This window comes from Dromiciops gliroides, chromosome 2 (genome assembly GCF_019393635.1).
Source record: "Dromiciops gliroides isolate mDroGli1 chromosome 2, mDroGli1.pri, whole genome shotgun sequence".
NCBI classification, from domain to species: Eukaryota; Metazoa; Chordata; class Mammalia; order Microbiotheria; family Microbiotheriidae; genus Dromiciops; species Dromiciops gliroides.
This window is the reverse complement of record NC_057862.1, coordinates 104,959,581-104,978,203: the sequence shown is the minus strand read 5'-3', so window position 1 is coordinate 104,978,203 and position 18,623 is coordinate 104,959,581. Positions and strand designations below refer to the sequence as shown.

General features: G+C 38.7%; 1 protein-coding gene across 6 annotated transcripts in view; it reads right to left on the bottom strand.

The window, feature by feature from the left end:
- SORCS1 (sortilin related VPS10 domain containing receptor 1) overlaps positions 1-18,623 on the bottom strand; it is a 766,642-nt gene that overhangs the window by 491,996 nt on the left and 256,023 nt on the right. For all 6 annotated transcript variants that reach the window (XM_043988103.1, XM_043988104.1, XM_043988101.1 and 3 more), the window contains exon 2: positions 7,537-7,604. In XM_043988103.1, the coding sequence (XP_043844038.1) occupies positions 7,537-7,604 (68 nt within the window). The remainder of the gene's footprint in view (positions 1-7,536; positions 7,605-18,623) is intronic.

Genomic DNA, 18,623 nt, shown 5'->3' with positions numbered 1-18,623 from the left:
GGAAGGAGTGAAGGTACATGTATTTGGGGCGTCCTAATAAAGACCTCATTTACATGGATATGAAAAGACTATTAAATTCCAGGAGAGAGTAACATCTATTGAGGCTGGAAGGCAATGGCACTGTATGTCCCTTTAAGACAGCACAGTTCCAATCCCCTTAAAGAACTGCCTTTCTCACCAGCTAAGTACACCTCAGTAGAGTCCTGATTAGCCTGGTATAGGCCAGAAAGAGGGAAGAAAAGGAAGATGAATATATTTCTTTTCTGAGATAGTGTATTTGGATTTTGACATTTTATTTATCTCAACCTTTAAGCTTATCTTGCTTCAATATAGTAAAACTACCATTTTCTACCAAGTCTCAAAGCTTAATCCACTTTGTGATGAGGAAGATATCTCTGAGTGCAGGGGGTAAAAAAGCCCAGCTAATTGGTCTATGTCAGATTATCTTTATTTTCTCCCTCTACTTTTTCTTCGTCTGAATCCCAAATGACAATACAAACAAAACAACATCAACAATATGCTCCTGGATTAAGGCCTAATCAATGTCAAACTCAATGCTAGCAGGAAGCTTATTAACTGAGTAAGGGACATTTTGATGTGTCATACAGAACTTGATGATGCATGGAAGCCTAAAGCCTGATGGGACCTCCACGCTGCCAACTGTCTCCAACCCTCTTCTCAAGTCTCTCAGTTTGGCCAAGGGCCCCACATCCCCAAGGTTGACAGTTAATTCTTCTTTGTTAGGTGAGTCTAGTGGGTTAATGGAAAATTCTTGCACGCTAACAGGCTATTTAAGTCCAGAAAAAATGTTTAATTAAATAAACATTTTTTAAGTGCTTATTGTATGGATAGCACTATACCAGGCACCAGGGAAGATAAAGCATTTAGCTAAAATTTATTCTCAGCTCTCATGGATAGTAGTAGAACCATTTGACATCTAAACAAATAACTAAGGCAAATAATGCATAAGCACCAAAGAGATGTTAAAGCATAATATTATCTGAGGTCAAAGAGGGAAAAGATCATTACAAATTGTGGTGATCTGGGAATTTTGCCTGGAAGATATGGAATTTGAGTTCAGCAACAAATCTGTTAAAATTCAAAAACAAAAATTTATTTAGTACCTAATATGTGTAGCATTTTATGCTGGACACTGAGAACAGAATAACAAATCGATACAGTGCTTGCTCTCAGGGAACTTATATTGTACCGGGGATGAAAGTAAGCAAATGCAAATTACATACAAAACAACCAAAAGTAATTTGAAGAGGAAGACATTGGTAATCAATGAGAATTGGGAAGGTCCTAGAGAGAAGTCAGCAGCTGATCCTAGAAACTTATGGTTTCTAGGAATTGAAAGGCAAAGAAAGGAGTACATTGTAGGTATGGTGGTAGGCATGGAGGTAGGATATGGGTGTCATGCACAGTGAGCATGCCAGTTTAATTAGAATACAAAATGGGTCAAGGGGACTTGTATCAAATAAGCCTGGAAAAGAGGTGGAAAGCAGATTGTAAATGGTAGTAAATGCCAGACTGGCTAGAAGTAATCTAGGGAGCCACTGAAGATCTTTTAATGGAAGCTTGAGTTTTAAAGGGGAGTTGACAATTCAAAAGATAAAGGTGTTTAAAGGCTATAAATATAATAATTACTTACACATTATCATCTTCCAGCTCATGAAGCATAGTTATGGTGGCAAAACAATGTTCTCTCTTGTCTAAGATGTGGGAAATGGGGCAATAATGTGACTGGGTTGAGAGGACAGCTTTTTGTTGTGAAGAGGCAAAGGTTTCTTGAATAAACACTAGCCTGCTCCTTAAAAGGAAATGATATTCCCAGAATAGAACCAATGGCCATCTAATCTCACAAAGAACTCAGAAAGCAGAGGTACAATTCTGTCTGATCCTTGGAAAGGAAGGAGAATGGTACCATTCACCACCCAAAAATAGAGGTGCTAGTAATGTCAGACTCTCATTCATTCATGGGATATAAGTAGACCAAGAATGAGAAAGATAATAGGAAGAAATATAGACAATATGAAATCTTTTCTTAAAGGCAGTCCAAGTGCTATCTTCCTATATCTGGCCTACTGTCAGGCCAATTTCCAATTCAGTATCTTTCCTCTTGCAATGAATGTAGCACTCTTTCTTTCTGAGTCTGACAACTGATAGGCCATGTCTTTCGAGCAGTGATGCATAATGGACAGTACTAAGGAGTCAGGAAGACCTTGGTCTGAATTCTGCTCGGGCTTTGGCAAGCTGTGGGAATCTTAGATGGTGTAACAACTGGAATGATGCCACCTGCTGGAGAGCTACTGTAGAAAAGCTCCGCCATGAAGAGAAGGCGCTCCCTCTGCAGGCCAGTGTCAAAGCACCAGTTCATGAGGGACCACCCCTCTGCACAAAATTTCCCCTTTCTCCTTTTTCTATATTGTTATTAACACATTGTTTGTTAGCATAGGGTAGTATATTCTGTTATTTTTGACTGTTTCATCAAGGAAACGCCCCGTGTTTCTTGAAGAAACAAAGTGGGGGCTGTAATGATTGGAATGATGCCACCTGCTGGAGAGCTACTGTAGAAAAGCTCCACCATGAGGAGAAGGCATCTGAGGACAAGTCATGTGGCTTTTCTTTGGCATCAGGAAGTGACGTTTGCTTATGGGAGGAAGAAGGGGGAGGCTGGCTCTCTCGCTCTCTTTCTTCAGGACTCTGGTGGAGAGTGGAGCTAAAAATGTGCTCTCCCTTTGATAGATAGATGAATCTAGGCCTTTCTCTCTCTCTTCACCAAATTCTTATTCTCCTCAATAAATGCTTAAAAGTCTAACTTTTGCTAAAGCTTATAATCTATTGGCGACCACTCATTAGATTTTAGATAGTTTAGCTAGAATTTTAGGAGTGGTTAAGTGGCTATTGTAAGGGGTTAAAATTCTAGCTATACTATCTATAATCTAATGAGTGGTTGCCAATAAATTATCTAAGTGTTGGATATACAAAGAAAGGCAAACCAAACAAAATGAAACAAAACAATTTAGTCCTTGCTCTCAAGTAGCTTAAAATGTAATGGGGAAGACACCTTGCAAGCAACTGCATACAAAGAATATATATATGTATGTGTATGTACATAAATATACATATACATATACATTTATGCACATATATTTACATATATAGGGCAATAGTCTTAGAGGGAAGGCACTAAGATTAAAGATTGACATATAAATGAAATGAAATAATATAGAGTATAGTTTGTAAAACTTTATAGTATTACAACAAGTTTCTCTGATAAAGGTTTTATTTCACAAATATATAGGGAACTGAACAAAATGTATTAGGATAAGAGTTATTCCTCAGTTGATAAATGGCTAAATGATATAAAAAGGCTGTTTTCAGAAGAAAAAGTCAAAGCTATCAATAATAAATGAAAAAATATTCTAAATCACTAATAATGAAGAAAAATCCAAAATAAAGATATAACTTCACACCCATCAGATTGGCTAAAATGATAGAAAAGGAAAATGATAAATGCTGTTGGGGATGTGGGAAAAGAGGCACACTAAACCACTATTGGTGGACCTGTAAACTGGTCCAACTAATCTAGAGGATAATTTGGAACTATGACCAAAGGGTTATAAAACTGTGCGGATCCTTTGATCCAACAATACAACTATTAGTTCTTTATTCCAAAGCTATTAAAGAAAAAGGAAAATTATATATGTGTGTGTGTGTGTGTATGTGTGTAAAAGCTCTTTTTGTTGTGTCAAAGAATTGGAATCTGAAAGGATGCTCATCACTTGGGGAATGGTTAAACAAGCTATAGTGATGGAATACTATTGTGCTATAACAGGGAGTATACTTTCAGAAAAACCTCTATGAGCTGATGCAAAGTAAAGTGAACATAACTAGAACACTGGACAAAATAACAACAACATTGTAATGACGATAAACCATGAAAGACTTGGCTACTCTAATCAATACAATGACCTAAGACAAATACAAAAGATTCATGATGAAAAATGCTAATACTTTCTGAGGAAAAACTGATGGACTCTGAGTACAGAATGAAGCTTTTTTTGTACTTTATTATAATTGCTTTTTTCCTCCAACATTACTAATGTGGAAATATGTCTTGCATGACCTCATACATATATGGATATCATATTTCTTACTTTCTCAATGGGTGGTGAAAAGGATGGATGGATGGATGGATGGATGGATGAATGGATGGAGAAAATGAGAGAATTGGGAAGTGAAAATAAAGAAATAAAATAAAGATACCCTACGTTAGAGAACCTTTACAATGATATGTAAATATACATTATTATTATTATTATTGTTATTATTATTATTATTGGTGAGGCAATTGGGGTTAAGTGACTTGCCCAAGGTCATACAGCTAGTTAAGTGTCAAGTGTCTGAGGCTGGATTTGAACTCAGGTCTTCCTGAATCCAGGGCCAATGCTCTATCTACTGCGACACCTAGCTGCCCCAATACAAATTATTATTATTATTAAACTCTCTCTGTTTCTCCTTTTCTTTTCATTCTTAGGTTCAGTACATGGAATAGTCAGCCCATGTGATCTCATGTCAAGAAAACCAACCAAGGACTTAGAAGAAATAATTACTTTTAATCTGTCCCAATTCTCTTTGTAGAAATGTTTACCTATTTATAGAGAGATGGTCATTCTTGCAAATGCCAACCTTCCTACTTCTCCTTTTATCTTATTCATAGCTTCCTCTTCCAAGAACTTGGCCATTTGAACATAGAGCTTTCGCCCCCCACCCCATTTATTTTTCAAAATTACTTAATTCATTCAATTTTTCTCTATTGCTTACAAATCCACATCTATCCATTTCTTAAGAAAAAAATTAAAACACCTTTAACTTGATCCTATCCTCCCTTCCTCTCAAGCTATCCTATATCTCTTTTCCCTCTCACAACCTTCTAGAAAAAATTTATACTTGTTATCTTCACTTTGTCATGTTTCCATTCATTTAACCCCTTTGCAATCTAGCTTCTAGACCCATTACTCAACGTAGTCTCTCTCCAAGGTCATCAACAATCTAAACATCAAATCTAGTGGCAGTGGCATTTTTTTGTCCTACTTGACCTTTCATCAATATCTGATACTATTGACCCCCCCCTTTCTCCTATAAAGTATTTCCTCCCTAGATTTTCATAACACTATTTCTAAATTTCTTCCTCCTTCTCTGCCCAACTTATTATTTTTTTTTTGTATATGAGATTAGGCAATTCCCTTGTGATTCAGTTTCCCCTTATGTAAAGTGAGGATTTGCACTAGATAACCTCAAAGATCCATTTCAATTCATAATATATAATTCTATGAAGCTTTGTTTCCACTCACATCATATGTAAGATGAGCAGGAGTTGTCTGAAGGCAGGTGTGGTATATCCACAAAGCCTCTCAGGATCTATTGCCCCAAAGGTTAGGAGACCATTCTTTGAAGGAACCTCACCTGCAGTAAAGCTCACACTTGTAATATCACCTTTGGGTCCTGCTACAGAAAACAGGAAACTTTGGGATTGTCATTTGGGATCTTTTTTTTTCTTGTATTGCCTTATAAATATCTTAAATGAGCACTCTTCTCCAGGTGGGGAAAATAGCCATAGTGTGCCTTCAGAGAACAGACTTAATTTGAGGTTTCATAGTGACGGAAAGTCCTAACTCCTTTTTTATATTCCTTCAGGAAAAAACCGAATAACTGCCATAAGAGACTGAAACATTGGAACAGAACAGCTTATCTTTTCATTTTCCAACACACTGGCTTCTCTTTATGTGGCCAGGATCACTGATGAAAAAAGGTCGGCTTCTCTTTTCATTTTTGTAGGAGTTTGTTTGATGTTTGGTATCCACCAAGGAAGAACAGCTCAAGTAATGAAGAAATGCTGTCACTTAATGCATTTAAATAATAGTGCTGCTCTCCCATTATTCACCCTACTCACAAAAAGAATGTCAGACCCATAAAAGGGGCTAAAAAGATTTCTGTATTGCTTCTGTTGGTGCTTCTAAAAACCACAATGAGATGTCATACACACACTGATTGGCATGCACAATTTCCTTATGGTAGAGATGCAAGTTGGTCAACTTCCCTTAATGAGAAAGTTGGCCTCATGACTTCAACGGTCCCAATAATTCTAGGAAGAATAGATGAGAATAAGAACTTAAGGGTCCCTTGTTTGCTGTGACTAGTAACTCCCACATTACAGAATAGATCAAAGGATTTAGAATTGGAAGGAATCTAATGCAATCTCTTTATTTGATAAGTGAGGGAGCATCCCTACAGAGATATGGCCACATACTAAACATCATATAGGTAGTAAGAAGCAGAGCCAGGAACCAAACCCAAGTTCTCAGACTCATTTTACTCTACTGAAGCTACTTTGCCTTGGAGGAATTTAGCCAGATATAAAGCGAAATTATGATGTGCTTTGCTTGCTGCCATTGGAGGTCTTCGCGCAAAGGTTGGATGATCATTTGTTAGTTTCTCTAACTCCTTCTCCATTTAATTAATTAATTCTTCAGCTATCAGTAGAAATTCTAGAATCCCTTGAAATTATTTTTTGTCTTTCCTATTCTCACATTCTTTGATTATAAAGGAAATTGGGTAGTCAATTGAGAAGAAATTTTTATCAATCTCTGTAAAATAATCTATTTTTGTTTTCATCTAAGTTTGTGTGTGGAATTCATTTCAACCAACACATCGATTGGGTATTATGTGTACTATGTAAAGTAACTCTGAATGTGTTCACAGAGATTATGAAATCAGAGTAGAGAAGAGGATCAAAGAATGGCATTGGCAATATGGCTGAGCCCAATTCAAACTATGAGCTGAGAATGGATATAAGGATAGAAACTGGACTTTTAATTTCATCAGTATAAAGAACCCCTGGGAGAGGAAGCTCCCTACCAAGACAATGCTCACACATGTTCTCAGCATCTTAGACTTTTAGAGAGTTGCCAGAAGCACTGAAAAGTTAAGTGATTTGCTCAGGGTTATGCATCCAGTATGTGTGAGAAGTGGGATCTGAACTCAAGTCTTCCTGGTAATGAGGAAGGATTTCTAGGCATCATATCACACTGTTTCTCTATGACTTTATGAAATGATTTTTAAAAATGTTTTGTTTAGCAGACCCAGAAATATGGGTATGCCTTTCTGTAAAGGTGGTTTGATGGTGTTTGTTTCATCAATGTCAGGACCTGCAGGAAGCATAGAATCATGGGAAATAAAATGGAAATAGTGTAGTAGCAAATTATTTTGAAGTATGTCAGACTAAAAATCAAGAAAATAATAGTATGGCAAGGATCCAGTCCTCAAACACGTATAGACTCCAACACTTCTCATATACAAGATATATGACAGCTTGAACTATCTTAAAGAAATGAAGGGAGTTCATGGTGAAACTTCTTCAATGTAACAGGGGAGTGGGAGGGGAATCCAATTAAATTCCATAAAAGAGACATAGCCAGAATGTTCATGTTTAAGTAACTCGGTAATTATTAGCTCAATTTATCTACTTACCTCCAAAGTGAGCTCTCAGTGATGCTCCCTAGGTTATAGTCGTAGAGCTTCGTCAAAATTAGAATCACCTGAAGGCAAAAGAAGAAATCATGGTTAGTCTCAAACAATTACAATCTCATAGAACTGAAATGGCCCATGGGAAGGCTTAGGATTCCTTTAATGGGCGCTTAACATAATTGAATGAATTGTTAAGGCTTTCTGCCTAAACTGACATGGGAAGTGTTGGCTGGGCCATGAACTGAACTACTCAAACCTTTCCCCCCACCATACTAAATGGCTATCTGATACCAGGAAATTTCTTTGACAATAAATGATAAACCTGAGGGCTCTCAGCTGGTAGCCTGCCTGGCCCTACTTTGAGTTATCTCATTAAAAGTAAGGAAAAAATGGTGGCCATGGCTCTACTGAACAGACAACAACTGTGATTCTTTTTTGTGGGCTTACATTTATTCATATCTTTACCTACTTGAAACAATAATGAAGAAAGTGTCTCTATTTCCTGGCAAAGCATGCTTGGAACTCACCCTAAAGATACTAGTCAACTTAACTTGGTTCACTTCATTTCCTTTTTCAGTCTCATACCTGCAACAATATAATTTTAGCCATTCATATATTGATTTTACAAACAACTATTGTGGGCTCAGTAGTCTTCTGTAAGGATATAAAGAAACATATGCATTAGCCCTTGCCCTCAAGAGGCTTACAATCTGATTAGAAGATACCAGTTTTTCCCTGTTAATGATGAAATAGAAATTGCTACCACATACAAGCCAGTACCTTGTTCCCAGAACAAGTTGTGGAGATTTTTGTGGGTTTTATTTTTTCCACAGCAGAATCCACATCGGCATGGGAAAGAAGCCCAACATGGAAGTCAGAGGATTTTTATTCTAATCCCACCTTTGATGCTTACTGACTATTCAACCTTGGAAAAGCAACCTACACCTCCTTGAGTCTTATTTTTGTCATCTGTAAAATGTGTTAGTTGTACTGAATGGCCTCATAATTCCTCTATTGCACTATAACTGCAATCCCGTGATTATTCTTTATTTCCACCTCCAACTCCTTTCAAACACACAAAATCTGATCTTAGCTTGTAGAAGGCCTACTGCTTTCTGTGACTGTACTAACTACTCAGGGCCACTGGACATTCCAATTACACTGAGCATTAAAGGGAGATGAACCCCCCAAAGCAGGATAATTCAAAGATCCAGCACCAAAGTGACTCTTCCATGCTGTTTGTTGTGCCCAAAATGGACAATGAAAACACAGGGAGGTTATGTTTTGTCTTCAGATATATTTTGTGGTTCTCACAACCTAAAATATTTATTTTGTATTTGTAGTGGGGGGGGGGAGGATATCCAAAAACCTTGCCCCAGATAGCTTAAGCCAATTTTCTCTTGAAAGCTACTGAACCTACTTGTCCTGTCAAAGGGGAATATGACTGTAGCCCATTGACCTAAGTTCCTGATTGCCTGAGTAAAAACAACAACAGCAGCAATACAAAACAAACAAACAAATAAACAAAAACAAAACTCCCCACCCTGGACTTGAACCTCTTTTTCATGGGTCAAAGTAGGAAGACCAATAATAGTACAGACTATCTAGGCTCAGCTGAATCAACTGAGTCCCCAGTGAACATCCCTTCCCTGCTCTGACTGTTTTTTCCTTGGGCATGGATACTAAAAGGTCTTTCTGTTAATTTTTCAATAGATTATTAGTATCTCATTTCATTCCAATTCCAAACATAAGGCACTGGGTCAAGCTTATAAGCCCTGGACTAACCTGGTCAGCCTTAGCCTATGGATAGTCTTGGTCTTGGTGTTCCCAAGTCAATAGAGAATTTCTTGGGCAGTTTTCTAAAGGCCCATAGGGTCTCTCCAGCCCATAGGGTTAGTCCTCTCTGTTGTGCATTCTACAAGGGACACTCTATACTGAGTTCCACATTCAAAAAGTCACTGAAGAGCTCTGATTTCTTCCTTGTTCCAATCACCTGTGTTGTTCAGTCATTCAATCATATCTAATTGTTCATGACCTCATGAGCCATAATACACTAATACTGTTCATAGGGTTTTCTTGGCAAAGATATTGGAGTTCTTTGCCATTTCCTTCTCCAGTGTATTAAGGAAAACAACGGTTGCATGACTTGCCTGAGTCACACAGCTAATACGTGTCTGAGGCTGAATTTGAATTCAGGTCTTCCTGACTCGAGACCCTGTGAGCTGGAACCATCCACTGAACCATCCAGCTACCTCCACCAACCAGCTAACTCTCCACAACTCAATTTATTGAAGAAACCTGTTAGAATGAGTAGGGCAATTTTCAATGTTTCATAACTGTACACCAAACTCTCCAATCTATAGATATTCCATGAATTAAAGACACTTAAAAAATAATCTATGGCAATACTAAAGACAGCCAGGGCTCTGGAATTCCCTATCATCCATGCATATTCCAGTGTCCAAGCTAGACTGCTGATTTTTTTTGTTTGTTTGTTAGGAAGTTGCTCCTTTAGCAAAATGCAAACATGTATTAGGTGCTGGGCACCCTATTGGAACATCAGATGGTAGGACTGCCATGGGGACATATGCTTAACAGACAGGTTTGCCAATTAAGGCACTCTAAGTGCTAAATTTCAATCACCACCATCCCAGGAACACTTATCAGCGGCAGCAGGGTGGCTGTTTGTTTGAAGATACAGAATTATGTTGCCTCTCTACCTCAGTACATTTTGCCGAATAGGCCTATAAATCCCCCACTAAGAAAATGGGGGTGTGAACATAAAGCATTTCTGGATAGTTGCACTCCTGATACAATATAGCAGTAAACTCAATAATGAAGTTCAGCCTTTCACTCACCACGACTATCCTGCCTCTGAAGTGGGAATTAAGAGGAGTACCAGCAATGGAACCCTTTAACCCAGCATGTAACTGTATGAAACCACACACATGCACCCCGAGGAATTATTTAAGCAATTCCCAGATCAAAGGAGGTGGGGTTGAAGACGAGGTAAGAGTCCATTCCCTTTCTTTCCTTCCTGGGCTAGTAAAACTCAAATGCCAGTGATATACTCAGGCAGTTTATCAATACAGCACAAGCAGAGGCATCCTTTATGACATTTCAAAGCATATCTGTTCGAATCAGTCTATTTAATCTTTCTGTTTTCAAAATGAGAGCAAGAGAGAGAGAGAGAGAGAGGGGAGAATCACTAACCTTTCGTTATGCTTCCAATCGATTTTTGAGAATTCTCTTTTTTTCTTGCTTCTGTGAATTCCTTACTGCTTTTAGTTGTGTTTCTGCAATTTTTTGCCTTTAGTTTTGGTTGTTTAACAATCCCATTAACTATTCAGCAGAATTAGAACATGTTAAAGAGATCAAGGGCCAAAATAGTTAGCCTGGACTGAGCCGGCAATAGACCAGCCCCACAGCATTATTGGGGTGTTAATGAAGAAGGGAAGCAAAATCAATACAGAGCTTTTTTTGGATTCTGTTATCAAGGCAGCATAGCATATGAAGACAAGCATAGCCAAATACAGAGAGATATATCACCCAAAGGCCACCAGCTGATGAATATTTTTTGCCCATGAAAACTTGAGAAGCAAATCTAATTATATGATGCAAGGTTTCTTAGGATTCAGATAAACAGAGGGGATATTCACACCAATAAAATCATAGATCCTTAACGTAATGAAATTAATTCTTCTTTATATGACCAGTCTATGCTGAGTAAAAAAATATGTTAATGGTTCCGGCCATCAAAGAACTTACAATCTATTTAGGAACATAAGGCATATATGCTCCCCACCCCCCACCCCAAACAACACAGTACAAGGCACTCGTTAAACAAGTGCTAAGTCACATGATACAAACAATAACTACAGCAGCATTTTTTTTTTTTTTGGTGAGGCAACTGGGGTTAAGTGACTTGCCCAGGGTCACACAGCTAGTTAGTGTTAAGTGTCTGAGGCCGGATTTGAACTCAGGTCCTCCTGAATCCAGGGCTGGTGCTCTATCTACTGTGCCACCTCGCTGCCCCTACAGCAGCATTTTAAAGAAGATATAGAATTAATGTGAGTTGGTGTGGTTGGGGAAGGCTTCCTAAAAGAAGTAGGGCCTAATACCTTGAAGAATGAGCCATATTTCACCTGGCAGAGGGGAGGAAAGAGGGCATTATAACTGAAAGGAACCACATGAATAAGGGTAAGGTACTGGGAATGAATATTGATTGTTCTGAGGACAGTAAGACCTTCCTGGCTGATCAGAAAGTGTTAGGGAGTCCTGGAAAAAAGGCTGGCTCACAAGTTGAGGCCATATTATAAAACTGACTCTAAACTCTTAGGCTCCAGGACCTAGTGAATTTGGTAAGACAGATTTTCTTTGTGTTATTTTCCCTTCTTCCCCAAGGAAGATCAGCAACACAGGGGCTACCTTGAACAGGTGTTTCTATAATTGCAACACACAGGAGATGTCATAGAGGCAGCCGAGTGTCACAGTGGATAGAATGCTGGAGTTGGGATCAGGAAGATGTCACTTCAAATGCATCCTTAGACACTAGCTCTGTGACCCTCATGATGTCACTTAAACACCATCTGACTCAGTTTACTCAACTATAAAATGAGGATAATAACAGTACCTACACCTCAAAGGGTTTTTTGTGAGGATCAAATATGATAATATTTGTAAAATACTTAGCATGGTACCTGGTGTATTTAGCAGGTGTTGAATAAATGCACATTCTCTCCCCTTCCCTTCATATTGTTCACTGATTCTCAGATGAATAATTCCTTCTGCCCAATATGGATAATTGTACAAGGCTGTTCTGTGGATGCAACATTTATATTAAGGATAGAAGAGGGCTGAGGACTGGATATCTATAAATAAAGTTTTTTCCACAGTTTCCCATTTTACTGGAAGACTAGATACTTCCTGATTGCTGGAGAAGTAGTATATGCAAACCTAAACCAAACCCAACTGTCTGTAAGAGCCAACAGGTAGATATTTTTTAAACAGTTAGGGTTGGAATGAACATTGAATCACAGAAGGAGTTAATTGTGATGGATTTCAAAGGATCACTGCTTTGGCCCTAAAGAGTAGGACAAACTCACTCATTTAAGAGGTTGAGTTATTGAGCCCTCATTAGGGATTAGTCAAAAATCCAACTTTCCTATTATATCATGGACTCAAGCCATTTTCTTTTTCTTTTTCTTTCTTTTTTTTGTGGGGCAATGGGGGTTAAGTGACTTGCTCATGGTCACACAGCTAGTAAGTGTCAAGTGTCTGAGGCCAGATTTGAATTCAGGTACTCCTGAATGCAGGGCTGGTGCTTTATCCACTGCGCCACCTAGCTGCCCCCTCAAGCCATTTTCAATTCATCCTCTCATATATTCTAATCCTACTATATGGTCCATGAGTAAAGAGGCTCTATGATCACAATGATAACCCTGTGGATATGGAAAGATTCAGTTCTGCTCACCAGCCAGTGAAGAAAACTGAGACATCATACAGAGAATTTCACCTAGAAAAACTAGAAAAGGGGTTTCTGCTTAAATTTTAGTCAATAGTCAATAAATATGTATTAAGGGGGGCAGCTAGGTGATGCAGTGGATAGAGCACCGGCCCTGGATTCAGGAGGACTGAGTTCAAATCTGGCTTCAGACACTAGACACTTGCTAGCTGTGTGACCCTGGGCAAGTCACTTAGCCCTCATTGCCCTACACACACACACACACACATACACACAATTTATTAAGCACCTACTATGTGCCAGGACCTGTGCCAAGTGCTGGAGCTACATAGAAATAAGAAAAAAGAAAGACAGTCAATGACCTCAAGGGATTTACAACTAATGAGGGAAAACATCACACAAAAGGAAACTGAGAAGCAGAAGAATAGGGGCATTGCTAGAGGGTACCCAGTGGTGTGGAGGGAGCATGATGTTTATGTAATCAAAACCAACCACAGCAGCTAATGAAAAATGAGGCATTAGCTGGGAAATTCTGAGAACTTTTCAACTGGTTCTGCTTGGCTTCAGAGAGATGTAATAAAATGAAGGCCTGTGTTATATGGTTATAGATTTCTAAGGAAACACAGTAAAAATACAATTAGAATAGAAGAGTCCAATAATGGAACAGGTGGCGTGATAGGCTGCTAAGACAGGCAGAAAGCTGGTGCAGTGATTAGAGTGGTTTCCTTAGAGTCAGAAAGACCCAAGTTTGAATCTTGTCTGAGACACTTAGTAGCTGTGGGACTCTGAACAAATGGCAGCCTCTGTTTGCCTTAGTTTCCCCATCTATACAATGTGGATACTAATTGCTCTTACCAGAGAATTGCTGTGAGGATAAAATGATATATGGAGGGAAAGGCAAACTTTAAAGTCCTATAGAAATGCTAGGGGCAGCTAGGTGGCACAGTGGATAGAGCACCGGCACTGGATTCAGGAGGACCTGAGTTCAAATCTGGCCTCAGACACTTAACACTTAATAGCTGTGTGACCCTGGGCAAGTCACTTAACCCCAATTGCCGCATCAAAAAAATAAAATGCTAATGCTATTGTTTTCCCTGATAGGAGATACTGAAGGAAAGGCAGGATCAGTACTGATCATGGATGCAAGAATTCCTGTATTGTGTGGGAACTTGAACTAGAGGAACCTTAATGTTCTTTCCTAATCTCAGATTCCTACAATTCTATTCAGAAAATTTAATTAATCATAATCCACCCTAGATCCTGAACAACCCAATTTACAATTGGGTTTAATTTAGAAAACAATTTAGAAAATGATTTAGAAAATAATTTATAAAATAATTAATAAAAAGGTATTTAGAGCTTACTATGTGCCGAGTACTAGACTATGTACTAAGGATAGAAATACAAAAGTTAAGACAGTCTCTGCCCTTAATTGCCAGTACCCCTATTGCAGGAACCTCCAAATAATCCAAATTTGCGAAAGAGACCAAGTTGATTTAGTAAGACCCAGAAACCAAGGCAGGACCTTGATCTTCCCACAAAGGTCCTTCATCTTCAGAAGCTACCGCCATTATTACTGAAGAACCCATTAGATACTGTATGAAAAAGAATTGTAAAAGTTAATCAACCCCCTAAGAATTTTTAAGGCAAGAACAACAGCATCAGTGTGCCCACATAGCAATAAAAGATATGTAAACAACTGAACCAATTCCTCGAATGTACAAAAATACCTCAATTAGTTAACTGCTTTCTAAACTTGGGTTCTGGTCTATCCTTCTTGATTCCATGTCCCATTCTCCATGAAGAGACACAAAGGCAACTGTTTCATCTTTTACTTGAGACCAAGATCAACCTACTATCTTATGTCCACTTAACCCTTCACAGGATCACAGATATAGAGCAAGGAGGGTTGTTAAAGGTCATCTACTCCTACTTCTGCCTTTTACAGATGAGGAAAGAAAGGCACAGAGAAGTGAATGGGACTTGCCCAAGGTCACACAGATAGTAGATGTCACAGGAAGGATCTGAACACAAGCCCACTGACATTAGTACCAGTGTTCTTTCCATAGTATCAGGCTTTGAGTGTTTGAGCTTTAAGCAATGGTATAGCTCCAACTTGGGTAGCAATGTCCTAGAATGAAGAGTTAGCTCTCACTGAAGACAGCTGCACTATCTCCTCTGATGTCTCCTGTAGCTATTCCAGGTAGAGTACAAGTTTCCTGAGGTTAAGGATCAGTGCTCTACCTATATGCTAAAGGCTAGCACTGTGCCTGGCACCTGGTTATTAAACACTTGTGACTGAGTGATTACTATGAGCCACTCTAAGTATGCTTGGGATCTCAGAGACAAAATAATATAATAGAAGGAAGCCTGTAAAACCTGGGATCAAGGGTTTGCTCTATCACTGACAAGCTGTGGAAGTTTAAACAAGTCACTCCATCTTTCTTGGTCCCAAGTTCATATCTGTCACATGAAGATGATAATATTTAAGTAAGAGTTCCACACTCTCCACCTCAATTAATGTAATTACAGAAAGTACAGACACCTAATTTGAATCAATCAATCTCAGAAAGTAATCACAAAGTAGTAGGTGTTAAACAATGTTCCAACAACCTTTTAATGTGTGAATAAGTCCTAAATCAATTTGAAAGGATTATAGAGCTTTGTCCATTGGATGAAAAGTAGCCGACACAACACAGGAAACATCTTGATTTTGCTTGATAGATTCAGACATACCTCAGGGACAATGTGTAAAAACAGTACCCAGCTCAGGGGCAGGTCAGTCCAGAGGTAAAATTCTTTTTTTTTTTAACTATTTATTTATTTATTGTTATTTATTCATTCATTCATTCATTCATTCACTCATCAATTTATTTATTTGTTTGTTTGTTTGTTTATTTATTTGTTTATTTTGTGAGGCAATTGGGGTTAAGTGACTTGCCCATGGTCACACAGCTACTAAGTGTTAAGTGGCTAAGGCTGGATTTGAACTCAGGTCCTCCTGAATCCAGGGCCAGTGCTCTATCCAGTGTGCCACCTAGCTGCCCTCGAGAAAACATTTTAATTCAAGAGATGAGAAATCTAGTTTCAGAGGTGCCATCTAGAGGAAACCACTCTGGTAGAGGATGTGTGGGGTGGGTCAATAAGGTGTCTTGCTCCTTCTCCCTTTCCTTTTCCCTCTCCCTTTCCCTCTCTCTCCCCACCCCATTCTGTCTCCTTCCCTCTCCTCTCCTTTCTCTGTCTCTTTGTCTCTGTCTCTCTCCATCTCTCTTTCTCTCTTTGTCTTTGTCTCACTACGTGTCTCTTTCTCTGTCTCTCTCTTTCCATCTCCCCCTGTCTTTCTCTCCCTCCATGTCACTGGGGAGACAGGACAAGTAGAAGACAAGCCCAGGAGCAGATAATGCATCTAGCTGGGATCAGAGAGGCTGCATTCACAGGACACAGTGACTCCAGCCTGAAGCACAGAAACATAATAAATATAAAAGCATGTAGAGCTATAATCACACAAGGACAGCTGCATGAGGACTCCATGCAGGAAACGAGGCCTGCCAGTATCCAAAATTTTGAGTTACCCCTTTTACAATATGAGTTCTCTTAGGCAGGGAGACATACTGAGAATGGAGTGACAAAAAGATCATCACTCAAGGAAAGTGACAGCTTCAGGGAATGTAAATGTCTTGACTTATGGTGGAGAGAAAGACCCAATTATAGCCTCTAAAAACAAATTTCTGGGGAGCAACGAAGAGCTACACCTAAGGGGAACTTCATGAGGCTTCCACAAAGCAAAAAGAACTTCTAACACCATGGATTTCCTATATCACCCTTCCCTCTTACATGCAGAACCAGACCATATAGTGCTTTCAAATGGATACCTATCACTTTATTACTCTGTGATTATTTCTGGATTGATTGTTTGAATTAACTGAAGTGCCAGGACCTTCCCTAATTACACCAAATGAAGTAACCACAAACAAATACCTTCTTTGCCTACATTCCTATTTGTAAGGTTCTCAAATGAGAGAATATATGGGAAAGTGCTTTGAACCCTATAAAGCATTATGAAAATGTAAGGTAGCATTGCCAATTGTTGGAACTAGAAAGTACATTAGACTTGATCAATCATTAAACATATTAAGCACCTACTATGTGCTAGGCACTGTGCCAAAGGCTGAACACACAATCAAGTCCCTCATTTCACAAATGTGTGACCCAACACCCTAAGAAAGGGAATAACTTAGAGCAGGATTTAGAATTGAGCTTTCCTGATTTTTGAGTAAGGGTTACTTTCCATTCTGCTACATTGTTTAGAGAAGAGTGGATAGCTTCCCCTAGTACAGATAAACTGTCATCTTTTTCTAGAAAAGTTCTTTCTAGGAAGGATAAGGTGACCTAAACTTCACTAAAATATTATGGGAAAATATTTCAAAAATATTTTGGAAAAAGGAGAAAGAACAGATCCCCTCATCGAGTCACTGTGAATTAAGGATGTAAGCTTTTACTGACAGATCCTTTCCTTGGAACCTCAAAGCTTATGCTAATAGATCCGAGTTTCTGCAGTCCTGGCTTGGAGGTGGAGGAATGGACCAGACGAGCCCTAGGGACCCCTTTAATGCACTGATGTGTGTTCTCTGGGAGGATAGTAGTTAAATTAGAACTTTGAGATCTATCTGAATTACAGACACTATCTAAATATTAAGGCATTTTTAAACTAGGACACGCACACAGAATGAACACGCCATTGAGCACCAAACCGTGTGTTAATGACGAGGGACTCCTTATGTTCAGTAGCTTTCTTTTCCTCTGCTCACTTTTTTTTTTTCCTGCCTCCAATATGATGAGGTAAAGTAAGCCTGTCTCTTCCCACTTCTCCATCTTGCTTCACATCTTAGTGTTATTTGGGCTCTGTTTAATGCTGTTTTTCAAAGCAGTTGCTAGCTTACTTGCAAGAGCCTAATGAATAAAGACATGCCTGCTCTGTTGTCCTTCATGTCAGGATGTGAACTGCCAGAGAAGACAGGAATGAAATGAAAAATAACAAGGCCGGCCTGGTTATTGTTTACTTTCTCCTTCTTTCACCAAGGGGGGACAATGAAACAAAGGCAATGTCAAAAAAGAAAAACAGGAACAGTTACATGATAACATGTGACTTAAGTTGAGCCCTATTCTTTCACGATTGTAAATCCTAGAAAAAGGAGAGGAAAAAGGTCTATTTAACTTCCCTTAACATGACTCTTCTAGAAATCATGTTCATCTAAGATGCTGCAAGGCACAGAGAACAGAGTATTGGACTGAGATGCACCATGGCCTGCCTAGATTTAAGCTCCATCTCAGACACCTACTAGTTGTGGGAGCAACTTGGGATAAATTACTTCAATTTTTTGCAGCTATAGTTTTTTCATCTATGAAATAAGAATAAAAAGTATCTGTAGAACTTACTTCCCAGGGCATCAAATGAGATCAAATCTACAAAGCTCTTGGAAAACCTTAAGCTTAAGCCTTAACAAGAGATTTTGCATGCATATGTATGCATGTATACACATAAAAATGGAAATGATTATCATGGTGATGGAGACATTTTAGGATCTAGTTTCTTGAAAAGAAACTTCAAAATATGAGAAGTTTGATT